Consider the following 27,486-nt stretch of genomic DNA (forward strand, 5'->3'; position numbering starts at 1 on the left):
CATCAATTGTGTATAATGAAATGATGATATGTAATCTGGAAGAATGACATTATTGTAAATGTGGAACATGCTTTGTTTTAGACAAATTAGGCCTGTTACATGCATTTTGTCAGATTGTTTATTGGTGTTTGTGGCAACGGACTAATGCTTGTTAGACAGATAATACACGTATCTTTTTTCAAGACTGTTGTCATTTAATCAATTTTGGGATATGTAAGGGCTAAACTAAAAGTTAAATGTGTTCACAATTTATTTGCATGCGCAGGATCAGCTTTGTCTAGAAAAAACAAATAGTTCTGTTGTAAGCATGGCAATGCCTGTAAATATAGTGTTTGTTCTTCAATTGACAGCATATTAATTATTGAGATGGCATGATATTGGAATTGGCAATAACCTCTATGCATTTTGGAATGTTATTTGAAAGAATGTCTATCCGAATATGATTTCTAATCTTCACAAAGTTGGGATTCATGTTAATTGTTTCTCGGCTAATGAAAATCTTTTTTTCTCACCTTTTGTGGGAAATATACCAGTTTAATTCACTCATTTATTTTGTTTATTATTGGAAAATTTGAAAATTGCTTAAATATCACTATTTTTTTAAGTATAAGGACTACAAGTATTATTGAATCCAATAAATAAGAATTTGTTTAATGATGTTTAATGTTCATTAGTTTGTGTACCTAATTAATCATATAGTCGTATGAACATGATTTAATGTTACATAACTAAATGATACATTAAGTAAAAATTTAAGAATTAATCCCCCCCCCCCCCCTCCCCTCACACACAAATCCATATTGAGAAAAAATAATAATTTGGGGAAAATATGTATATTTTGCACGGGTAAGATCAGTACTTAGAAACATGCTTGGTTTAGACTCATCTGGCTATCAACATTTTTCCTAACGTCTGGAAATCCAATGGGAAATCATTCCATTAAGGGGATTGGAGAAAATTGGAAAAGAGAATTGGAAAACTGCATGGACAAATGTGATTACATGTACAACAGGCATTACTTTGGCATACAACACTAAGGTTACCATGTTTGATATGCTCTTGTTATTTATTATTCAGTTGCTTAGTTAACATTTATTCTTGTTATTATTATATAAAAGCGGGTATATACGATTTTTATATGTGCTGAATTGTAAAATATTGATACAAATATGTTATAATAACACACAATATGCAAGAAAAATGATACATTAAAGACGAATTTCATAAAATACAGCAAATACAAATTAGCGCCCCGAGCCGATTGTGACGAAGATAATTCGTAAGTATTTTCCTACAATAACCGATGCATTCGTCTTTTTAGTAAGTGTTCGTGTGTCGTATGAATCGATATCGCTGCAGGAATTTCAAATGAACCGTTAAACTAAATTTAGATTCACATCATACATGCATGATATACATGCTGGCGAATTCGGCTGTACAGCCTTTTTCGATTTCAGAATTAAATATCTGGCTTATTCAGCATTTTTCGACACATGTTCTTCTTAACTTTTATTTTAGTTTATATTGAAATATATGTATAATAAGTTTTTTACACATTTTATATTAATTAATAAATATTTGACAAGATCGTATATACCCGCTTTAAATTATATAAAGACAATTATGAAATACTGATTTCAGTGTTCACATTTTTCAGCATCATTTAAATATGTATACATGTATTCCACTATCTGCATTTAACTGAATAATTTTTCATGTTTTCACTGTGTTCATTTATGATGGTTATTACCCTTATAATTGGTTCACTCAGTTGTTTATAACTTTGTATTGGTACATGTACAAAAGTGACATCACCTCCTGATAATGAGGAGGATACATGTACATGTAGCTGTACTTATGTTGATCTCATAGTAGGTACATGTACCCATCTACTGTTCATATTTGTTTACAAACAAACAAGATGGGTGCTAGACACGGTGTGTTCATAGATGTTGTTAGTTTAATAGGATTTAACAATGTAAGCTAGTTTTGATATAATAAGTTTTATTATTTTTGCATATTATATAAACAATATTACTGTAAGTATGCATGTATCTGTATTTTGTATTCATCAGGGGTTCTTGACAAAAATACGCCACTATTTTTGAAAACCGCATTTAATGCATGAGTACATGTATAAGGTGTCGTCTCAGATGTTCAGGCCAGACAGGCCAATAGAGACGACACTTTCCACTTGGTCAAATATTTAACAACATTGCTACTTAAAAGTTCCCCTGCAATTTGTGGAGGGCTTTCCTGGTCTAAGGTCATGTTCAATAGTGCAACATAACAACAATCTCATTTAACAAGGCAGTGTAATTGTCTCTTAGGCACGTCCATATACTGTGTATACTGTTCTTTGACATGAAGTACAATTAAGGGCAGTTACATTCCCACACATTTGAATTTTAGAAGTGATAAACTGATTGGGCAATTGTGAAATGTGGACTAATTTGAAGTCTGATTTGCTTGTTCTCTTTATTAAAAAAGTTTTCCTTCCATTTTGGCATTTTAAAAATCTGATGCGCATTATATATGGTTGCATCTGATAGAAGGTAGAGCATAGAGTTAAGATTTTCTTTTTTCTGTCTTCAGTTCACACACTCAGCATGTTGAATTTAAGTTCAATTAAATGTTTATTCATGTCTGTTGTAAGAGATTTGTCACCCCGTCATTTGCATCTGGTTGTCCATAATCAGTGAACAGAATTCCTTTTCTCTGACTTCACCTCAATCACACTACTGTTTCCTGCCTGCAGATTGACACGCTCAGCATGTTGAAGTCTATCAACCCAGGAAGCACAGAGGAGAGCCTGTCCCCCCAGTACCTTAAGGAGAAAGACGCTTGTGTGAAGCTGTTTGATGCATGGACCGAACATGACCAAGTGGCCTTTGTAGAGCACCTGCTCTCCAAGATGTGCCACTATCAGCATGGGCAGATCAACTCTTACCTGAAACCTATGCTGCAGAGAGACTTTATCTCTGCGCTGCCCGGTTAGGGTCTTTTATCTGTTAAAATAAATCATTGAAAGTAACACACTTGTTTAATTAAAAAAAGCTTCTAAAGACTCTAAAAAGTTGCATAATCTGTCCATCCTTCCTGAAACTTTCTCAAAAAGTTGTTCTAATGATATCACAGCCGAGTTCAAAAATAAAAATGTACCTTGAAATTAAACATTTATGTTTCATAATTTACTTTTATTATCCTTAACTCCACCTTCTTAGAATAGTTAGTCTCTTTACTGTAACTCACATTCCATTTTCCAGCCAAAGGTTTAGACCATGTAGCAGAGACCATTCTGTCTTACCTGGATGCCAAGTCCCTGTGTTCAGCTGAGCTGGTGTGTAAGGAGTGGTACCGGGTGATCTCTGATGGCATGCTGTGGAAGAAACTCATGGAACGTATGACCTTCACAGACAACCTGTGGAGGGGCCTGGCTGACCGCAGGGGCTGGTGAGTCACCTCAGATTGTTACAACTGTAACCCCGGCAAAAACTCTTGTTTTTGTCCCCTACCGATGAAACCGGAGGGGACTTATGGTTTGCGCTCTGTCAGTCAGTCTGTCAGTCAGTCTGTCTGTCACACTTTTCTGGATCCTGCGATAACTTAAAAAGTTCTACATATTTTTTCATGAAACTTGAAACATGGATAGATGGCAATATGGAGATTATGCACGTCATTTCATTTTGTTCCTACGTCAAGAATTCTGGTTGCTATGGCAACAAATTAAAAAAAATGACAATGGTGGAGTTTCACCGGTAGGGGACAATATTGCTTGGCAATCTCTTGTTTCTCCTTTGTTGCTGTGGCATAGTTGATATGGTGTCCACCAAGTTTTATCACCACTATGGGAGCATTCTTTAGATCCCCCCATAGACGCCAAGTATTGGTTCTACCCAGGAAACAGACTCGCAAGTGTTTGGATAAGTCTAAGGCTTTCAATGCAATCAAGCTAAATAAATACATGTTGACTTCAAGGATCTCACTCTGTCATATTGATCAACTTATTCCTGACTTATGTGTCTTTGACGTTTGTTAAGGGCATGGATGCTATGCCTGTGACAAAGCTGTTTGCCGTGATGTTAAGTTGCCGTTAGACCAACAAATTGTACATTAAATTAATTATTTAATCAAATGGGAATTTACTCACAGCGGAAGTCGTTTGGAATATATTTTGTTATTTTTTACCTAAACCAAGAAACATACCTGGTATGGGGTTTTAATTTGCAAGGTGCATGTATTATGAATTGATTTCCTCTTGTTTATTGAAGCTTGTAGTTTATTTATGTAGATTACCTTCTGCTATGAAGTACTTGTGCGCATTCAGGTCATAAACATTGTCTATGCATATTTAATGTACTTAGCATAATGTCCCAGATAAATCTTTGTTTAAAGGCTTTCGTATTTTTCTGGAAATATTATACTGTTCATTAACTTATTTGGACAAGGACTAAGTTAACTAAAGAAGCTCATTTGAACTGTGTTCTGTGAAAACTGAGCTTAATGCATGTGCATAAAGTGTTTTCCCAGATTAGCCTGTGCAGTCCGTACAGGATCAATCAGTGAAAGCTCTTTCTGCAACAAATATATCTTTGATTTAAATCTTAAATACCATAAAAGTGCAAAGTGTTTTCCCTGATTAACTTGGACGACAAAGTTTATGCAAATGCATAAAGGCCAGGTTTTCTATTATGGGGCTCATTTAATTAATTTGCCAGTATACATGCTTCATAAGTGGTAATTTTACTTTTCAGGGGCCAGTATTTGTTCAAACCACGGCCAGGAGAACCTCCAAAAGATCACAAGTTCTACCGAAATCTTTACCCACAAATAATAAAGGACATAGATGTAAGTTATCAAAGTTCTACCGAAATCTTTACCCACAAATAATAAAGGACATAGATGTAAGTTATCACAAGTTCTACCGAAATCTTTACCCACAAATAATAAAGGACATCGATGTAAGTTATCACAAGTTGTACCGAAATCTTTACCCACAAATAATAAGGACATAGATGTAAGTTGTCACAAGTTCTACCGAAATCTTTAACCACAAATAATAAAGGACATAGATGTAAGTTGTCAAAAGTTCTACAGAAATCTTTACCCTCAAATGATCAAGAACATAGATGTAAGTCGTCACAAGTTCTACACAAATCTTTACCCACAAATAATAAAAGGACATCGATGTAAGTTATCACAAGTTCTACAGAAATGTTTACCCACAAATAATAAAGGACATAGATGTAAGTTTTCACAAGTTCTACAGTTATCTTTACCGAAAAATAAACAAGTATATAGATGTATGTTGTCACAAGTTCTACAGAAATCTTTACCCACAAATAGTAAATGACATAAATTTAAGTTGTCACAAGTTCTACAGAAATCTTTACCCACAAATAATAAAAGGACATCGATGTAAGTTATCACAAGTTCTACAGAAATCTTTACCCACAAATAGTAAAGGACATAGATTTAAGTTGTCACAAGTTCTACAGAAATCTTTACCCACAAATAATCAAGGGCATAGATGACAGTTGTCACAAGTTCTACAGAAATCTATATCAACAAATAGTAAAGGACATAGATGTAAGTTGTCACATGTCCTACAGATATATTTGAGTGCAAATAATGAAAGCCATATTTATATTAATATATCTATTAATATTTTAAACATAAATAGTGTAAGCTGTCTCAAATCTTACACATCCCACTTGCCTCAACATATCAATGGTTGTAAGTAAACAAGCCAAACAAAACTCACTTTTATAGCGCATCAAATGATAAGTGAAGTTTTAACACAGAAAATCTTTGCTACTTACATGTGTACAGTTACCTGTTACCAAAGGTTTTTGGTGTGCCCAATACTTAAACCCTTTCCTTCTCAGAAGCAAAGTGAAAATGGCTATGTGCAACCACCATAAAACCAGTACAGCCTGCACCCAATTGTATAAACGCTGGTTAAAGTTACCGCTCGGTAGCTTTTAAACCTTGGTAAGTTTGCGGTTATTCAGGTTTAGTAACCGTCAAGGTAACTCGATTGTATAAACACGAAATATCGCAAAGTAACTAAACCGCGCATAGTGGAATTTAACCAACGGTAAATTTAACCAAAACATTCCCATTGTGTCACACCGGTCTTACTGACAATAACGTAGTGACGTCACCATCTATGTATAGAATGAAACATTCCCACAATGCATTTTCTAATGACGTAATTTTCGCGCGAAGTGTCACGCTTCGATTTCGTTAACAAAAAAAAATAAACAGCGTCATGTATTTTTTTGATCAAATTAATTTACAACTGCTTTTACAATAAAATAAAGTGTACATTTTAACTATGAGTTCATCAAATTTTTCAAAATGTTTACGAACATATGTCACAGACCATGGAAAAAAATACCATGATGTCGGGATTTGCCTCATTTAGCGGAATCCCTGGTGCTTCCAACTGCGAGAGAGTGCTTGATAAGACGCCTAATTTTCTTGTGTTTTTTTTTAATGATGTAACATATTCATGGTCGTCGTAACATGCTAGCCTATTCTTTTAATTTTGCTTATAACCCGTTTTCATATGACTGCGTTATAAAATAATATCTTTCGCCAAAGAACGATGTTCACACATTCAAAGCACAACGCTGAGTATATCCTTAACTTCAAATTACATCCGAAAATCCCTCTGTCTGTAGTCCAATATTGCATATTGAAATTGAGAAAAGTGCGAGTCTTTTTGACGATTTCTTATAAACGCGACTTATTTCACATGTACATGCACTGTATATCGACATATTTCAATTGTCAATTTATCACATTTTCCTTATTTCGTGCAATGTGCATTGTTTATAATCCGTGCATATACTTTTGACATTTTTAGAATGTACAACAAGCCATACAAATATCGCACAATTCATAAATAATCTGCAATATTTGCTTTCCGATTAAATTCATGTTAGGCATAGAGATGTATAAAGTATAAGATGATAAAAATAGCACCACACAGGAATTCGGAATGTCCCATTTTTTACACGGGTATTAACGACTCATTTATATCTGTTGTGTAATGGAATGTTTTTCATTCTTTGTTTACTTATATATTAAATTATTTTCGTGTACAATAAGGGCATTTACCATAGACAAATAAAACATTGTGTAAGTTTAAACATATGTTTGTATGCAGAAGTCTGCAAATTTAACCGAGTTTACCAACGGCTATCATTTGTTAAACTGCTCCGGTTCATTTGAACAGCAGTAATGTAGAGTACGTGACGTAGCGTGTAACGAAAAAGAAAGTTTATCGAGTTCATAAACTCATTTGAAAATAGTATTAGGATGGCATAAGGGTCTTTATTTAACTATGCTAAAATAATTATTAAAGACCCTAGATGCAAAATCGTCAATTATTGAGTTAAATGGATTATTGATGGATTTTAAAGGATTATTAAAGGTAAGATACTAGTTCGAACGTGTTTTGGTTTTTGTTTGTACCTTTGTCGTTTACGGTTTTCGGAGAAATGATTTTAACATGCCATGGGCGCCATTGATGCATCGGATCACACACGGCATATCCATAACATTAAATAAAAAATCACGTTCTGCGCGTCCTTAAATTTGTTGTCCGAAGTCGGAAAACGTATTGCCCTGTAAATTAAGTCAAATAAAGTGTCAGTCGCAGCAATAGTCTGTTTACTTGTCGAAATGTTCAAGGTTGTCGATGGTTAGATTTTATAATGTCGCGCGACTCGGCCATTTTGTGTAAGTTACCTCTCGGTTACTTGTACTTACCCACCTAGGGAAGCAGGGTATGTTTTAACTGGGCTTTAACTGATCGGTATAACTTACCCAATTTTATACTAACGCTTACCGACCAGTAACCAACAAGTTACCGACTTTTAACCGCCGGTATGTGGTTAACCGCCGGTTTAATTGTTTATACAATCGGGTGCTGCAAGTAACTGCAGTCTGCTCCAGTTGAATGCTGTTGCTGCTGATTAGTAACTTAGAGTTGGAAATGAAGCCTATAAAACTTGAATCTGTTTAGAAAGGTCTTTAATTAAGTTTGATTTTCTTAGTGACTACAAACATGCTAAAATGCATCTGACTGGTTAAGGGTTAAATCACAGACTGTATTTATGTGTATTAAGAAGGTATACAAAATTGTTTTATATCAGAGTATAGAAAAGGACTTGTACATGTTAAATTACAGAAATTATTAAAGGAATTGCACATGTTTTATAACAGACAATAGAAAAGGAATTGTATATATTTAATAACAGAGAATAGAAAAGGAATTGTACACCTTTGATTACAGAGAATAGAAACCAATTGGCGGACAGGTCGCCACACTTTACAGCGTATACACTGTAGAAGTGAGACGAGCAAGGGGGTATACTGCCTGCAGTATGACGAAACTAGAATAGTTAGCGGGCTGAGAGATAACACTATAAAGGTAGGATACTAGAAGAGTTAGCGGACTGAGATATAACACAATAAAGCTAGGTGGAATAAAAAATGAAGTGAGGTCTGGGAAAATGCGTCTTAATGCATGAGCATAAATTGTCGTCCCAGTTAAGGCTGTGCAGTCCATTGAGACTAATCTGGGATGACATTTTCTACCTAGAATGGATTTGAGACTGCGGTCATATTATTTCTTTGGCATATTTTCAATAACATGTTATACATATCTATATATTTCACACTGCATGTATTTTCATGTAAAACATTGTTTTGATGATAAATAAAACCAGTTTGACTGTGATAATTTAATTTATTTTTGTAATGTCGAATAAAATCTCCTGTATGATAATGTGATAAGATCAAAAAAGGGTTTTGGGCACGGTGGGATCTTGAGGTGGCAAGAGACTGCTCTCCTCTGTTTTAGCATAGTTGGAACACTGAGTCTAAGTCAAACTCAGTATGTACCCCAGTACATATTGCTCCATGCCCTCCCTTGCAGATCTGGGACCGGAACACTCTGGAGTGTGTGCAGGTGCTCACGGGCCACACAGGCTCAGTGCTGTGTCTGCAGTACGACAACAACATCATCATATCGGGCTCCAGCGACTCCACTGTACGCGTGTGGGACGTACGTACGGGGGAGATGGTCAACACCCTCATACACCACTGTGAGGCAGTCCTACATCTGCGCTTCTGTGATGGCATCATGGTCACATGTTCAAAGGTGAGTCATATGGCATCATGTTCCCATGGCTAAAGGTGAGCACTCAATCATGAATCTACCCGCTCATATGTCTGGGGTATAAAATGGTACGAGTATTGGTAAAATGGCATCATGGTCACATGTTTAAAGGTGAGTTATGTTGGATCATGGTCACATCTTCAAACTTGAGTACACTGCAACGCCGATATATCGCAGTTGGTGAGGTCCAAAGATCGCGAGCGCGATATATCTGGCACGCGATATAACGCAAGAAATGTCTAACTTAATTTTATTGCCTTTTGTCCCCTACCGGTTTCACCGGAGGGAACATATGGTTTGCGCTCTGTGTGGCCGTGAGTCTGTCACACTTTTCTGGATCCTTCAATAACTTTAAAAGTTCTTCATATTTTTTCATGAAACTTGAAACATGGATAGATGGCAATATGGACATTATGCTCGTCATTTCATTTTGTTCCTACGTCAAAATTTCTGGTTGCTATGGGAACAAATATATATATATATATATATATATATATATATATATATATATATATATATATATATATATATATATATATATATATATATAATCTGACAATGGTGGAGCCGGTGAGGGACATATATTGCTTGGCAATAGTATTGTCTTATATTTTGTATGGAACATCTGGAAAGTAGGTTCTGTAGGTAGATATTATTGAGGAAAAGTGCAGTGCACAAGAACAAAAATTCTTAGCCTCATATTTTCAGAGTTATGGTCCTTTTTTATGTCAGTTTTAAACTTTTGTCTGGAGCCTATATCGTGAAAACAATTAAAGGTATAAACTTGAAACTTAATATATAGGTATATCTCCATCAGAGGAATTGCACAAATGGAAAGACTCTTGCTTCCATAATTCTCAACATATTGCCCTGTATTCAGGGTTCCAGATAATTTTTCAGGCAGGGGGGTATTTCACCACCTGTTTTTTTAAAGCTGGGGGTATTTTACCCCTTTAGAATTTTTTGTGGGGGTATTTCAAAATCTGAAAGGGAAATGAGATGGGGGAGGGGGGTAACGGCTTAAGAACACAAGCTTTCTTACTTACTTACTCGAATCAATGCAATTAACAACCAATTTACCCAAAATAAAACGGCATAATGGTGATGAAGCTTTAAATTCATCTCTTTTAACTTGGCCATAACTTTTTCAATATTGAAGATAGCAACTTGATATTTGGCATGCATGTGCATCTCACGGAGCTGCACATTTTGAATGGTGAAAGGTGAAGGTGAAGGTCATCCTTTAAGGTCAAATGTCTAATATATGGCGTCTGTCCGTCCGTCCAAAAACTTTAACATAGGCCATAACGTTTTCACTATTGAAGATAGCAACTTGATATTTGGCATGCATGTGTATCTCATGGAGCTGAACATTTTGAGTGGTGAAAGGTGAATGTCAAGGTCATCCTTCAAGGTCAAATGTCAAATATATGGCGTCTGTCCGTCTGAAAACTTTAACATTTGCCATAACTTTTTCAATATTGAAGATAACTTGATATTTGGCATGCATGTGTATCTCATGAAGTTGCACATTTTGAGTGGTGGAAGTTCAAGGTCAAGGTTATCCTTTAAGGTCAAGGTCATCCTTCAAGGTCTTAGATCCAAAAAAAAATCAAAGCGGTGTTCTCATGAAGCTGCACATTGTGAGTGGTGGAAGGTCGAGGTCATCCGTCAAGGTCATCCTTCAAGGTCAACAAAAAAATGTTAATTTCAAAGCGGCGTTCTCATGAAGCTGCACATTGTGAGTGGTGCAAGTTCAAGGTCAAGGTCATCCTTCAAGGTCAAGGTCATCCTTCAAGGTCAAAGGTAAAAATAAAATAAAAAATTTCAAAGCTGCGTTCTCATGAAGGCGCACATTGTGAGTGGTGGAAGTTCAAGGTCAAGGTCATCCTTTAAGGTCAAGGTCATCCTTCAAGGTCGAAGGTAAAAAAAAAAATCAAAGCGGCGTTTTTATGAAGCTGCACATTGTGAGTGGTGCAAGGTCAAGGTCATCCTTTAAGGTCAAAGGTAAAAAAAAAAAAATCAGAGCGGCGTTCTCATGAAGGTGCACATTGTGAGTGGTGGAAGTTAAAGGTCAAGGTCATCCTTCAAGGTCAAGGTCATCCTTCAAGGTCAAAGGTCAACACAAAATTATTTTTGTTCAAAGCGGCGTTCTCATGAAGCTGCACATTGTGAGTGGTGGAAGTTCAAGGTCAAGGTCATCCTTCAAGGTCAAAGGTCAAAATAAATAAATTCAAAGTGGCGTTCTCATGAAGCTGCACATTGTGAGTGGTGGAAGTTCAAGGTCAAGGTCATCCTTCAAGGTCAAGGTCATCCTTCAAGGTCAAAGGTCAAAAAAAATAAAAATTCAAAGCTACATTCTCATGAAGCTGCACATTGTGAGTGGTGGAAGTTCAAGGTCAAGGTCATCCTTCAAGGTCAAAGGTAAAAATAATAAATCAAAGTGGCGTTCTCATGAAGCTGCACATTTTGAGTGTTGGAAGTTCAAGGTCAAGGTCATCCGTCAAGGTCAAAGGTAAAAAAAAAAAAAAAAAAATTATTTCAAAGCAGCGCAATAGGGGGCATTGTGTTTCTGACGAACACATCTCTTGTTATACTCTTTATTTATCAGAAAATTTAAAGAGGTATCTAATTGTTTCTTAAAGGGGCCTTTTCACAGATTTTGGCATGTTTTGAAGTTTTTCATTAAATGTGTTATATTGATAAATGTAAACATTGGATCTAAAAAGCTCCAGTAAAAAATCAAGAATAAAATTAAAAAAAGAAAAAAATAGTAGCCCGCCGCAGTGCTCGAACCAGTGACCCACGGAGTCCTGGAGTAAAAACCAATAAGACCGCCCGACCATCCTGCCAAGTATGAATAAAAGACGTATTTTATACTTCATATAAGCAAGCTTCGTAGTTTCACAACATTAAACGACAACAACAGAACTCTCCAAATTAGTCAATCAAGTTTTTAAATCGTCAAAAGATGCATATAACGGCTATATTAGACTGTGGTAAATGTTCAGTATTACTGTTTCCTCACAAATATCATAACTAAAACGAAAATGTGCGAATCTGAAACAACTTTTTTCAATTTTGTCAATTTACCAAAACGTGAAAAGATCTCTTTAATATGTAGGTAAATCTCAATAAAATATTTTAAATATAAAACTATTTTTCTTAAACAACTTGTACCAATATATTGTTGTTATTACCTTGTATTTGCCTGCTTTTCAGGACCGTTCTATAGCAGTATGGGACATGCAGTCGCCCTCAGACATCAACCTACGACGTGTACTAGTGGGCCACAGGGCTGCTGTCAATGTTGTAGACTTTGATGACAAGTACATAGTGTCTGCCTCAGGAGATAGGACTATCAAAGTAAGTACCGGGTCTGCCATGGCTTTGCAATTGACCATGAAAACCAAGTTTAAATTAGTGCAATTTAACCTTGTTTGTGATTACTCTGGATTTTACGTTTCCAGCTTCGTCTGTCCGTCCGTGTGTCCGTCCGTGCACAATTTTTGTGCGGGCTATTTCTCAGCAACTAATGACCGGAATTCAATGAAACTTTATGGGAAGCTTCACTACCAAGAGGAGATGTGCATATTATCAGCGGGTTCTGGTCGGATGATTTTTTACAGAGTTATGGCCCTTTGAAATTTTATATAAAAAATTATTGTTCCCCCAACTACTGTGCCCTCAAGACGTTTCCTTTTATCTGAATATAACGTGCAATATTGTGACAAAAAAAAACTTTGGGGAGCATCACTCGTCTCCGACGGTTTCTTGTTTACTAATAGCGTTCAGATAGTTAGCTGATGTTTTTGGTCCATTGACTTTTTGGAAAAGTTGCGGGCCTTAGAAATGTCCCCCTAATAACAGTGTTCCAGACTTTTCCTAAACACTTGCAGATATTAATCTGTTTTTATGCGAGTCTAGGTACATGACTAACAGATCAAGTTCAAGTTTCCTTCCAAAAAATTTATAGAGACAGACCTGATTTTTGGTGTGTGAGTCTACCTGCATGACTTTTAGAACACTTAGTTTTGTTCGGGTACATTAATTTTTTACAAAGTTACGAGCCTTGGAATATTAAAATTATACTAACATAGTCTGAATATATCAAGACCATATCTCGGCCAAGTTTAAAACTGGGTCATAGGAAGTCAAATATTGTGAAAACTGCACTGGATGATGAAACATTAATGAAATAATGCTTTTTAAGGTATGGAGTACAACGTCATGTGAATTTGTGCGGACATTAAATGGACATAAACGTGGCATTGCTTGCCTACAATATCGTGACCGCCTTGTGGTGAGTGGAAGTTCAGACAACACGATACGTCTGTGGGACATAGAGTGTGGGGCGTGCCTGCGTGTGCTAGAGGGTCACGAGGAACTGGTGCGGTGTATACGCTTTGATAACCGCAGGATCGTCAGTGGAGCATATGATGGGTATGGGGATACATTGGTTGGGAATTCGTTTTAAGCAAGGAGACTCATGCTGACTGAGATGTATTGGTTTGATTAATTGGATTTTGTTTGTTTCTGGGAAAACTGGACACTTGCGTTAAGTGTTGTCCCAAATTAGTCTGCATTGGCTAGGCTTATGAGGGATGACACTACGCTTTTATGGTATTTTTTGTTTAAAAGCTGTCTCTTAGCAAAAATTTAGGGAAGGCAGAAAGTGTTACCCCTGATTAGCCTGAGCAAACTGCACAGGCTAATCTGGAACAAATTTTCATTATACATTTCAAGATTTTTAAAGTTGAAGCATTGCCATAACTATTTTTCATAACTTTGTCATAAGTATTGCGAAATAAATCTGTTGTAACCAAAATGTATGAGCTCCTGATGCAATTGTTATGGCCTGCATACATGAGTCTCATGCCGGGAAAATTGGGCTTAATTCATGTCTGCACAGGCTAATCAGGGATGACACTTTCCACTCAAACTGGATTTTTGTTTAGATGAGACTTCCTTTAAACGAAAGGATCCATTTAAGCTATAAAAAAAGGTCCATGATTAGCCTGTATGGACTGCACAGGCTTATATAGCAGGACATGTGCATTAAGCCCATTTTCCTAGAGAAGGGTTCATATATGAATTACATAAAAACCACAAGGAGTCCACAAAGTCCTAGTAGACACCACAGTTAAATACTTAAAATCATAACACTCCAGTGGATGTATCTCTGTTCAATTTCTTTAATTGTCAAGAACTCTTGTTAAGACTATACGTGCTTCATATTTTGCCAGATTTCAAACACAAAACTTGTTTCTCAAGCTAATTATATTTGAGATTCATCTATGTCTCACTATATAAGCTAATATTTTCCTTACAAATTTTCTGCAAACAGCCCCTTTTCCGTGTCTATCTGCAACAATTATTTTGCCAGATTTAGAAAAGTACATGTACCATGCCCATTGGGAAAAATTAGCCAAAAACCTTGAAATTGGGAAAATTTGCATTGTGAAATCTTAAGATTGGGAATTATGTCTTTTTGTCCCCTACCGGTGAAACCGGAGGGGACTTATGGTTTGAGCTCTGTCTGCCAGTCCGTCTGTCACACTTTTCTGGATCCTGCGATAACTTTAAAAGTTCTGCATATTTTTTCACGAAACTTGAAACATGGATAGATGGCAATATGGAGATTAAGCACATTGTTTCATTTTGTTCCTACATTAAGAATTCTGGTTGCTATGGCAACAAAGAAAATATATTTTAAAAAAATACTGACAATGGTGGAGTTTCACCGGTAGGGGACAATATTGCTTGGCAATCTCTTGTTATGCCCCCACAAACAAAGTTTAGGGGAGTATATAGGAGTAAGCTTGTTGGTCAGTCGGTCTGTATTTAGTGTCTGCTCTCTATTTCAAGTTGTTTTCATCCGATCTTCACCAAACTTGGTCAGATGTTGTATCTAGATGATGTCTAGGTCAAGTTCGAATATGGGTCATGTCGGGTAAAAAACTAGGTCACAGGGTCACTTAGTGCGTTTTAAATATTGAGCATGGTGTCCGCTTTCTACTTCAAGTAGTTTTCATCCGATCTTCACCACACTTGGTCAGAGGTTGTATCTAGATGATGTGTAGGTCAAGTTCGAACATGGGCTATGCCGGGTCAAAAACTAGGTGACGGGTCACTATGTGCGTTTTAAACATTGAGCATGGTGTCCGCTGTTTTTTGTGAAGACAACATGCACAATTTCTGTGTCAATGCAGAATGTGAGGGTATTAGTCACGTCTGTGACAAAGCTCTAGTTCTAATTGTTTGGTACCTAATTGCACAAACCCATTAAACTATTCTTTTCATCTCTTTTTGCAGAAATGTTCAGTTTTAGTGCTCATTTTATTTTTCACTTGTAGATAATGTGCTTTTGGAACAAAATTGATGCTTTTTGGAATTATTATCCCCTGGGATCAAATGATCGTGGGTATATTGTTTTTGGCCTGTCTGTTTGTCTGTCATTGTATGTGTGTCTGTCACAAAACTTTAACCTTGGTCAGAACTTTTGCAATATTGAAGATAGCAACTTGATATTTGGTATGCATGTGTATCTCATGGAGCAGCACATTTTGAGTGGTGAAAGGTCAAGGTCATCCTTCAAGGTCGACGGTCAAATGTATGGCTTTAAAGGGGGCATTGTGTTTCACAAACACAGCAATTGTTCAGATGGCTATGGGGAAGTTTTTTTGTTTTCCTTGATTGGGAAAGTGTCTTTAACGATTACTTAATAAAGAAGGTAAAAACACTGATTTGTCTATGTTCATGTGTGTATTACAGGAAGATCAAGGTGTGGGATCTGGCTGCAGCCCTGGACCCCAGAGCCCCTTCAGGAACCCTGTGTATCAAGACCCTTGTGGTGAGCACATCTACTTCAGTTACAAAGTCGTCCCACCTGTGTCCAGTATTATGGCTCAGTTGCCAAGTCTTCCCACCTGCGTCCAGTATTATGGCTCAGTTGCCAAGTCTTCCCACCTGTGTCCAGTATTATGGCTCAGTTGTCAAGTCTTCCCACCTGTGTCCAGTATTATGGCTTAGTTGCCAAGTCTTCCCACCTGTGTCCAGTATTATGGCTCAGTTGCCAAGTCCTCCCAAATGTGTCCAGTATTATGGCTCAGTTGTCAAGTCTTCCCACCTGTGTCCAGTATTATGGCTCAGTTGTCAAGTCTTCCCACCTGTGTCCAGTATTATGGCTCAGTTGCCAAGTCCTCCCAAATGTGTTCAGTATTATGGCTCAGTTGTCAAGTCTTCCCACCTGTGTCCAGTATTATGGCTCAGTTGCCAAGTCCTCCCAAATGTGTTCAGTATTATGGCTCAGTTGTCAAGTCTTCCCACCTGTGTCCAGTATTATGGCTCAGTTGTCAAGTCTTCCCACCTGCGTCCAGTATTATGGCTCAGTTGCCAAGTCTTCCCACCTGTGTCCAGTATTATGGCTCAGTTGTCAAGTCTTCCCACCTGTGTCCAGTATTATGGCTCAGTTGCCAAGTCTTCCCACCTGTGTCCAGTATTATGGCTCAGTTGCCAAGTCTTCCCACCTGTGTCCAGTATTATGGCTCAGTTGTCAAGTCTTCCCACCTGTGTCCAGTATTATGGCTCAGTTGCCAAGTCTTCCCACCTGTGTCCAGTATTATGGCTCAGTTGTCAAGTCCTCCCAAATGTGTTCAGTATTATGGCTGAGTTGTCAAGTCTTCCCACCTGTGTCCAGTATTATGGCTCAGTTGCCAAGTCCTCCCAAATGTGTTCAGTATTATGGCTCAGTTGTCAAGTCTTCCCACCTGTGTCCAGTATTATGGCTCAGTTGCCAAGTCTTCCCACCTGTGTCCAGTATTATGGCTCAGTTGCCAAGTCCTCCCAAATGTGTTCAGTATTATGGCTCAGTTGCCAAGTCTTCCCACCTGTGTCCAGTATTATGGCTCAGTTGGTTGAAAAACTTGGCTGCCAGGAGGCGGGGCATTTTTCCTAATATGGCTATAGTAAAACCTTGTTACCACTCTTAAATTTAAGTCACATGTGTAGTTCAATCTTCATGAAAATTGGTCAGAATAGTATACATCATTTTGTTCTAACGATATATTAGGCTACACAGAACAGGTCAGTTCTTTTGTATCACAGGTGAGCGACTTTTGGCCTTTCAGGCCCTCTTGTTTATAAGAATGCACACAAGAAAGGTATGAATAAACATAAACTTTTTAATAAATGTACTTCTTATCTTTAATTATGAATATGTCAGTTTGATCCATGACAAAGCTCACTGTTGTGTACTGATACTCAGCCCCTAAATGAATGTACACTGAGTGACTAGCTTAATGTAACAGCAACGATGCTTAATACACGTGCATAAAGTGTCATCCCAGATAAGCCTGGTACCACACTTTCTGTCTAAACTGGATTTTCCCCTGGAAAGGCTTCCTTTAAAGGAAAAATACTATTAAAGAAAAAAGTGATGTCCCTGATTAGCCTGTGCAAAGGCTTATCTGAAATGACACTTCACGCACAAGGTTAATGCAGCTGCAACAATGTCAAATTTTCCCTGCAATTCTCCTCCCTGAATAAATATGCACTAGCTCAAAGTTGTGTACCGATATTTTGCCCCTGAATGAATGTGCACTAGCTCAGTGCAGCTGCAACGATGCCAAATTTTCCCTGCTTTTCAAGTTGTGTACTGATTTATTTCCCCTGAATGAATGTGCACTAGCTCAAAGTTGTGTACCAATATTTTGCCCCTGAATGAATGTGCACAAGCTCAGTGCAGCTGCAACGATGCCAAATATTCCCTGCTTTAAAAGTTGTGTACTGATTTATTTCCCCTGAATGAATGTGCACTAGCTCAAATTTGTGTACAGATATTTTGCCCCTGAATGAATGTGCACTAGCTCAGTGCAGCTGCAACGATGCCAAATTTTCCCAAGAAGTGTTCTCCTTCTTGTGGCAGGAACATTCGGGCCGCGTGTTCCGGCTTCAGTTTGACGAGTTCCAGATCGTCTCAAGTTCCCATGACGACACCATCCTGCTGTGGGACTTTCTCAATGTGCCAGCCACCGACACGCCCGGCCGCTCCCCCTCACGAGCATCATACAAGTGAGTGTTTCCATTCATAGTTTGTAATGGAGCCTCACTCTGGGAACAGGGCTGAATGCATGTGCATAAACTGTCCTCCCAGATAAGCTGGTGCAGTCTACGCAGGCTAACCAGGGAGGACACTTTCCGCCTAGACTGGATTTTTGTGAAGATTTATTTTAAAATAAAAATGATGATTATTTTGGCAATATTTTGCAATTTATTGTGATGATTCGGTGGAAAGTAAATACAAGACAAAATTAATGGTAAATAAGTTAAGTTGCTTATGTTCTCAATCTTGGTCTGTATTCACCAACTCTTAACAATAAAGAATAGACTAAGAACCAAGGAAAAACTTCAGCGTTTTAATATATACAGGATTGCCATTTTGTTTATGTCATAAATGAAATGTTCAGAATGAGGAATTATGTCATAAGAGATTTTGTGTCATTTATTATTTGTCATTATTTTACAACTGCAACGATATCGATTAAACAACACCTTTGTTCAGTTGACTAGTTTTAATGACATGATTACAATATATTTTGCCTCCCAATAAACATCACACAAATGAAATCGAATGTACATGTATAATGTATACACTAACAGATCTATATAATATATTATGCAAGTAAGAGAGTGGGATATAATGGCCACAGCGTTAACCAGAAACAGCTGTTGGTAACCCCGAGCCCCGAAAAAGATTGGATGATACACTTGTGAAAGTTGGCTGCAAGAAAATTATGCCTACCGGGGATGGAAGAGCACACGTTGAATTACCGATGTGAAGTAAAGATGCTATAGTAGCAACACCGTCTACCCAAATAAAAATGCTCTTGATCATCAAGCGACCGGGCCAGGAAAAAACATTTACTTGATTGGGCTAGACCTAGCTCTACCAATTGCTTGACCTTTTAATATCAATGATCGCTCCACTTGCAATCACACTTTACTTGATCGCTACACTTGCGATCACATTTTACTTGATCGCTAAACTTGCGATCACACTTTACTTGATCGCTACACTTACACCTGCGATCACACTTTTACTGGATCGCTACACTTGTGATCATACCACTTTTCATATCAATGGTCACTTGACCATTACACACTTTTTAACTCGGACATTTAATACCAATGGTCACTTGACCATTACACACTTTTTTACTCAGACATTTAATACCAATGGTCACTTGACCATTACATGCTTTTAAACTCAGACATTAAATACCACGGAAATTTAATACAAATGGTCACTTGACCATTAAACGCTTTTTAACTTGGACACAACTCGGAATTTAAAACCACGGACATTTAATACCAATTGTCACTTGACCATTACACACTTTTTATCTCGGACATTTAATACCAATAAGTGCTATACAAGTTTTTTCCCTGCGGCATTGCTACTATTTTTAAAGCTTAACCTTTAAATTAGGTTGATATAATACGCCTGAATCCCAGAGTCCATTCGAGCTAATGTGTTGATTCATTGTTGCTAAGGTTAGCTTGTAGAGATAAATGTTGTAGAATAAGTACGCAAACCCCTCCAAACCCCAGGCAAATTGAATTTTCCCGCCACTGCGACAGGAAGGCAAATACATACAAACAAGACATGGATGACGAATAAACCAGTTTGTAATAGAGAAAAATCATTTGTAATACATAACAATCAAGTTTCAATCGTAGAAGAACATGACTGTACAACCATGATTTGTAGACATCACTTCTATTCTGTAACCTTAAATGGTGTTTTCAAGGCCAGGGGAAAAACCAGAGATAAAACTTCATAGGGAAACCGATGTCAAATAACTCTGGAAAACTGTACCTGAAAACATTCAATTGTGTGCATAAACTTGGTTTTATGTATTGTTCCTAATATGCGAACCATATATGTCCAATTGAAACTAGTATGGCATAAAATAAACAACCAACCCAGTATTGAGATTGAAAAAGGGGGGATTTAAACAAATGCCATAAAAGTTAGGGCTTTTAAAACTGGATGCCCTAACAATGAATGTAATACATAAAAAAAAGTGTATAAAATATCAACAGTTCGTTGGTCAGTTGTAGCACTCAAGATATTTTAAGCGCCGCACCACGCTGTCCGATGGAATGCGCCCCAATTGTAAACAAAGGAAGGCTAAACCCAGCTCGATCATCTGTGAGGATGTTGCTGACAATGGCACAGATATGCGCTTAACCTTTAAGGACTTGGAATTACCCAACGGGACGAGGATGATAAACTACTCATGTAGCCCACAGAGTCCATTGGAGCAAATGTGCTGAGTTGTTGTTACATAGGTTAGCTGCCAAATTCCCGTGTACTAGATGAACACGCAAAAGCGCCCCAGTTGTACACGAACTTATGTTGAATCCATATTGATTGCTTGTGAGGATGTTGCCGGCAACAGCACGGATATGCGCTGAGCCTTGAATTACATGGAGGTACCCGAAAAGACTAGGATGATAATCTACGCATGTAGACCACAGAGTCCATTCGAGCAAATGTGTTGAGTCATTGTCACAGTTGAACAGGACCCAATGTTAAACCCATTTTGATCAGTCATGAGGAAGTTGCCTGGCCCCGGCACAGGTACACGCCTGGAAGTCGGCCACGGGACCCTAGGAGCCCGTCAGGAGAATGATGGTGTACATTGACTGGAAATAAAGAACTTTAAGGCAGAATCATATAACAAAAACATTTTAAACAGTATTTCTGTAAGAAATTGTAACACATTGAATTGTGTATTTTTAACTGTGGACGTCCAACCAGTCTCGATATTAATCAGGGTGCGGTGGGTGGGGTTTTTGACGATCATAACACCAGCACAGGCAGTTAACAAAAGGCGGAATGACGTCATATCACGTGGTACGGAAATTGTGTAATTCTATAGTACTAACGATCTGGACCAAGGCAATCCGTACATAACGAAACAGACAAAGTAGTCCATAATCGTATCTATAGAAACCAGTAAACAACAATCGTTTCCGCGAAAATGAATGTTATTAGTTTATATTCAGAAATTAATAAGTCTTATTTTAAGACTGCAACGATATCGATTAAACAACACCTTTGTTCAGTTGGCTAGTTTTAATGACATTATTACAATATATTTTGCCTCCCAATAAACATCACACAAATGAAATCGAATGTACATGTATAAAGTATTCACTAACAGATCTATATAATATATTACGCAAGTAAGAGAGTGGGATATAATGGCCGCAGCATTAACCAGGAACAGCCGTTGGTAACCATGAGCCCCGAAAAAGATTGGATGATACACTCGTGGAAGTTGGCTGCAAGAAAAGTATGCCTACTGGGGGTGGAAGAGCACACGTTGAATTACCGATGTGAAGTAATGACGCTATAGTAGCAACACCGCCTACCCAAATAAAAATGCTCTTGATCATCAAGCGAGCAGGCCAGGAAAAACCATTTACTTGATTGGGCTAGACCTAGCTCTACCAGTCGCTTGACCTCTTAATATCAATGATTGCTCCACTTGCGATCACACTTTACTTTATTGCTACACTTGCGATCACACTTTACTTGATCGCTACACTTGCGATCACACTTTACTTGATCGCTACACTTACACCTGCGATTACACTTTTACTTATCACACTTTAACTTGATCGCTACACTTGCGATCTTACCACTTTTCATATCAATGATCACTTGACCATTACACACTTTTTAACTCGGACATTTAATACCAATGGTCACTTGACCATTACACACTTTACCAATGGTTTTTTGACCATTACACACTTTTTAACTCGGACATTTAATACCAATGGTCACTTGTCCATTACACGCTTTTAAACTCAGACATTAAATACCACGGAAATTTAATACAAATGGTCACTTGACCATTAAACGCTTTTTAGCTCGGACACAACTCGGAATTTAAAACCACGGACATTTAATACCAATGGTCACTTGACCATTACACACTTTTTATCTCGGACATTTAATACCAATAAGCGCTATACAAGTTTTTTCCCTGCGGCATTGCTACTATTTTTAAAGCTTAACCTTTAAATTAGGTTGATATACTACGCCTGAAGCAGATTTTGTGACATATTTGTCATTATTTGTGTGTCATATTGAACTGTGTTACATTATTAGAACAGAACAGTTTGACAGGTTCAAGAACAGTTTCAAGATGTATCCCTTATTTTAAGACTTAAGTCTGAGAATAGGTTTGTGAATACAACCCTGGAATACCCCTTCAGTTCCTAAGTGTCTTTTGCTGATGAGTAATGAAAATCCTAATGATTGTACTTGTTGTTTCAGTTAATCAAGTCCAGACAGTTTCTGCTCGTTGAAAGAAGAAATGGAAGAAAGTGCAAAATTTAATTTAAATGTGCACAAGACAGACTGAAAATGGAAGCTTAAACAAAACTAAGTGCAAAACTGAAGTTAAATGTACTAGAAAAGAAAATAGGAACCATCTAGGGTAGAAGCTGTGTGTTTGAAGAATTTTGTGTTATAAGCAGCTGATCTTTTGAGGATGGACAGGTAGCCAGATGTTGTGTGTGCATGGTTGCTATGGAGACATGCTTGGTTGCTACGGAAACAATGTATTAACATGCTTTACTGAGCTGTGGCAGCCCACACATACAGCCCAGTGGATTACCTTTAGTACAAATGATCCAGTGATCATTTAATGCCATGAGAACATGGACAGTTGGAAGTGTGTGCATGATGTATTGCTGCACAGCAGGGCGTAAAAGCAGGGAATGTATGAGACATTCTTGCATCGCAGGGTGTTACAACAGGGCTTGAAGACTAACAGCTTCATCTTTGTTATTTTGTAAACGTTGGTTTTTGAATCACATGCACCATTTCAAAAGTTGTGTACATTTGCTATTTGCTTAATTTATGTATCTATCCAAGGAAATTCATTTTGTCAATTATGTGATAATTTAATTTGAATATGTTGCATGTTTTTTATTTCTTGTTGTTCTTTACATTCTCACTTGAGAATTGATTTTGCTGTTAGTAGTTGATCATAGTTTAATTGTACCTCCCTAGTAATTAGTGCATTTATGTCATGTAATGAGAAATGCACTGACTCATTTACTTCATAGTTTAATTGAAAATCTCACTGTTTGTTTTTGTCCAGCTGTGATGAACTTGATAAAGGAAAATATCCCAATAAGCCTCATTCTGGAAAAACAGGACTTAATGCATGTGAGAGCACTTTCCTGCCTAGACTGGATGTTCTAATAAAGTCATGTGAGAGCACTTTCCTGCCTAGACTGGATGTTCTAATAAAGTCATGTGAGAGCACTTTCCTGCCTAGACTGGATGTTCTAATAAAGCCATGTGAGAGCACTTTCCTGCCTAGACTGGCTGTTCTAATAAAGTCATGTGAGAGCACTTTCCTGCCTAGACTGGATGTTCTAATAAAGCCATGTGAGAGCACTTTCCTGCCTAGACTGGATGTTCTAATAAAGCCCAGTTATCCCAGATTGAGGCTCCAATATGCTTTGCTGCAGTGGCACAAGTGTATGTACATTGCATACAAATAGTAAAGGTGAATCTTTCGGAAGTTTCCTCCATGCTAAAGCATGCTTTACGGACGAAGACCCTTGTCACACATTCCACTTGCAGTGTTAGGAGAGCAGTTTTGTAAACCCCCCACTCCTGATTAGACTCAAATAGACAGTTGTTCAGAGAATATTCTGGTGCAATCAATTGTTATCTAAGTCAATATGAACCTACTTCTGGGAAAATTTGGCTTAATGCATTTGTGTAGTTTTGTCCCAGATAAGCCGGTCCTGTCTGCAAGGCTAATCAGGGACAACACTTCTATTGTATTTTTCATTTAAAGGAAATCTCTTCTAAGCAAAATTCTAGTTAAGACGGAAAGTGTCATCCATAATTATCCTGTGTGAACTGCACAGGCTAATCTGGAATGACTTTTTACGCACATGCATTAAGCCCAGTTTTCCCAAAATGAGGCTCATAAGCGGATGCACTTGGTTGTTATCTTTGTTTAATTGGTCCAGTAAACAAATTAGAATACTTTCAAATAAAAGTTTTGTTTTCTTTCAAGTATTTAAGAAATCTGTTGAAGTTACCTTGTTGGTATCCATGCGTATTTCTTTTCAATTGTGTTTTTGTAAGTATCATTGATGTGAATGCTTTGAAACCATTGGTTATCTTTAAGTAACAATACGATTTGCAGAGATAAGTTGTCAAAAATAAGTTAGGTTTTCACCAGTATACATGTAACTGTCAATTGTTCGAGAGCTTTTCATACTAGTCGGGCTGTATTATGCCTCGTAGCAATTAGAAGTACCTATATTGAGGATATGTCGTGCATAGTGGTATGAGCTGTGGTCAGAAAACTGGGCTTAATGCATCGCCTAAAGTGTTATTCCAGATTAGGCATATCAGGGACGATACACTTCACTTTTTTGGATTTTTTTTGTTAAAAAGAAGTCTTCTAAATGAAAATGTGGTGTCGTCGAAAAGTGTCGTCCACACTGGCTAATCTGAGATGACACTACGCTCATGCATTAAGCCCAGTTTTCCCAGAATGAGGTTTGTATTTTAAGGCAGGAAGTTTAAGCTCCTCTGTTATTTGTTCATACCTTTTTTGGTAGTGTGGTCTTCATTTTGCCTGAATTTACAGAACGCTGGTGCCGAATTTATAATTGGCTCTTGCGATGCTTCAAATTTCTCTGTGGTGTTCATCAGTTGAGTGTGAGCCATTGTAAGATTTTCTGAAATTGTTTCAGTTACAGAATAACCTGTCATTTTCACATTTCTTAGGACTTGCATGCAAATGTTCCCATTTGATGCAATACATGCAATGGATCTACATTGTTGTGATGTTACAAATTACTGTTTCTGTGCATATAACAAGTTTCTGATACAAAAAAGTAAACAATTTCATTACAGTATTAAACGCCTTTGTTCACAATTCTTAGTAGTGTACGCATAAAATGTAATTGCTGTTTTGAGTTTACATTACTAGTTCACCAATTCATTAGTTTTATGATACATTTTAACATGGCTTATTTGATCTTCAGTTTCATAATATTTTTGTTAATATGCCCATAATTTTTCAACTAAGGTATATACTACAACGCTTCATTTTCATATTTCAAATACCTTGTAGTCTTGCACTGATTGCTATGGTTACCCTGGTTTCTTTGGTTACCCTGGTTGCTATGGTTGCCCTTGTTTCTAGGTCACCTTGGTTGCTATGATTAACCTGGTTGCTATGGGTACCCTGGTCGCTTAGGGGTATCCTGGTTGATATGGTTATCTTGGTAGATATAGTTAGTCTGGTTGTTATGGTTATCCTGGTTGCTATGGTGACCTTGGTTGCTATGGTTGCTATATTTTCTAATAATTATTGTACAAAAAAATGATTTGCATTCACGCCAATGTTGCAAGTTTGCTAGAATGTTTACTAAAAGTAATTCTGGTCTGTATGTACATGAAGTGTTCTAAACAGTTCTTTATCAACCCCATATATTAATAATTAAGACTGTTTGTATGGACATATATTTGTGCATTGCCCATTTGAGCGACTTCATTCAACAGAAGAATCAACATAGAGTGTGTGAGGTTGAGATGTAATAATAAGATCTCTTTCCACACTTCAAGTCCCGCATTATTGATATATTTTTCAAATAGGGTAAATTGTAAAATGCTAATTAACTCAAATATTTATGTAAATCTCATAGCTGATTACGCTACATAAAATAAATCTTTGTGTTTTTCATTATTCACATTTGAGCTGCGCTTCGGCAGTCCACAAGGGCTAATCAGGGACAACACTTAATGCCTAATCTGGTTATTTGTTTGGAAGTGTTGTCCCTGATAAGAATAGCTTGTTCAAACTGCACAGGCTTATCTGGGACGACATTTTAAGCACGGGCATAAAGCCCAGATTTTTCCAGAGCGACGCTCGTTTATATTCATCATTGCCATGAATATCTCTGTGAGTATGCCTGCCATTCATGTGATCATTAATTCAGCTCAGTGTTGTGTCCTACAGACTCTACATTTATTTATTTTGTGCTGTATATAGCAATTGTACATTAAAATGATGTTGAAATATATATATATATTCATGCTATAAGTAAGTGCCACGTGTTGAATTATACTGATCGATATGAAATGAGAGCATGTTAATTTGTCACATTAGTATGTCAAATTATAAATATCTGTTAAACTGCTTTCAACATTTTAACAAAGTAGCAAATTCATTTTGTATTTGAAGATTTGCCTTCATTGTATGGCTAACTTGCTATTTTATCAAAGTGGCATGTTATTTCTCTCAATAAATCTTGTCTTTTCAGTGTAGTTTTGTATTACATTTCTTGGAAATGATGATTTTCCAATCTCATTCAAATTTTATGAGCCTTGTTCTGAGAAAAGTGGGTTTAATGCATGTGCAAAAAAGTGTCAACCCATAGATAATGAGATGAACATGCATTAAACCCAGTTTTCCCAAAACGATACTCGTTTGGTTGCCTTACGTACCGTTGTAGCCATTGTTTATCTGCCTAACATGATATGTACATGATTTACTCTCCATGATGATTTGAAAAACTTTTATCAGATACATTCCTAGAATTCAAACATAGGAACAAGCAGAACTGATAATTATATTCTTAAGATTTACTTCTTAAAAGTGCTAAGAAGGTAATTGGAACTCGACCTGTTTTCTTACTGTATCTTCAGTTAGTAAAACACTATTATTTGATTTTAATGAAGTTCATGATTTATTTATATTATGCAGATCCACTTAAAATATGGTTGGTATTTAAAATTTCTAAAACAAATGCAGGCATCTTTTCAAAGGTTTACAAAGCACGCAACGACAATGTTTTTAAAGTAGGCAACCGATTTTCAAATGGGCACTTAAACCCATTCAAATTATATTGCATAACTTATCTCACATATGCATGCTATGTTTGAACAGCGTCATGCAAAGAGCTTTTGCCATATGCGGACAGGGTAGCTTGAGCATTTGGTCTTATTAGTGGACGGGGTGGCCCCTTACCAGAGTGCGCAAATGCACAGGCTGGTGTGGAGCTGTGCTGGTCCCATATGGAATAACACTCATTTTCGTATGATGCGGCTCATATGTATGTCGTAAGTTTGAAGTGATAGTATACAGCTTCTAATGCAACCATAATAGATAATAAAGCTATTTTCTCCATGGACTCGGAATGTAGTCATTTAATGTAGCCTTGTT

General features: G+C 37.2%; 1 protein-coding gene across 5 annotated transcripts in view; it reads left to right on the forward strand.

The window, feature by feature from the left end:
• Positions 1-26,583, forward strand: part of LOC127841546 (F-box/WD repeat-containing protein 1A-like) — a 35,669-nt gene extending 9,086 nt beyond the window's left edge. For 2 of the 5 annotated variants that reach the window (XM_052370441.1, XM_052370439.1), the window contains exons 2-11: positions 2,759-2,993; positions 3,267-3,453; positions 4,755-4,848; positions 8,309-8,446; positions 8,954-9,178; positions 12,419-12,562; positions 13,410-13,639; positions 15,971-16,048; positions 18,119-18,268; positions 22,554-26,583. In XM_052370441.1, coding sequence (XP_052226401.1) covers positions 2,774-2,993; positions 3,267-3,453; positions 4,755-4,848; positions 8,309-8,446; positions 8,954-9,178; positions 12,419-12,562; positions 13,410-13,639; positions 15,971-16,048; positions 18,119-18,268; positions 22,554-22,557 — 1,470 coding nt within the window. In that variant the 5' untranslated portion in view covers positions 2,759-2,773 and the 3' untranslated portion in view covers positions 22,558-26,583. Of the gene's footprint in view, positions 1-1,854; positions 1,979-2,758; positions 2,994-3,266; positions 3,454-4,754; positions 4,849-8,308; positions 8,447-8,953; positions 9,179-12,418; positions 12,563-13,409; positions 13,640-15,970; positions 16,050-18,118; positions 18,269-22,553 lie in introns of those variants that run through there. The other 3 variants (XM_052370438.1, XM_052370437.1, XM_052370440.1) reach the window with 3 other exon arrangements.
• The last annotated feature ends 903 nt before the right edge of the window (positions 26,584-27,486 follow it).

This window comes from Dreissena polymorpha, chromosome 8 (genome assembly GCF_020536995.1).
Source record: "Dreissena polymorpha isolate Duluth1 chromosome 8, UMN_Dpol_1.0, whole genome shotgun sequence".
Lineage (NCBI taxonomy): Eukaryota > Metazoa > Mollusca > Bivalvia > Myida > Dreissenidae > Dreissena > Dreissena polymorpha.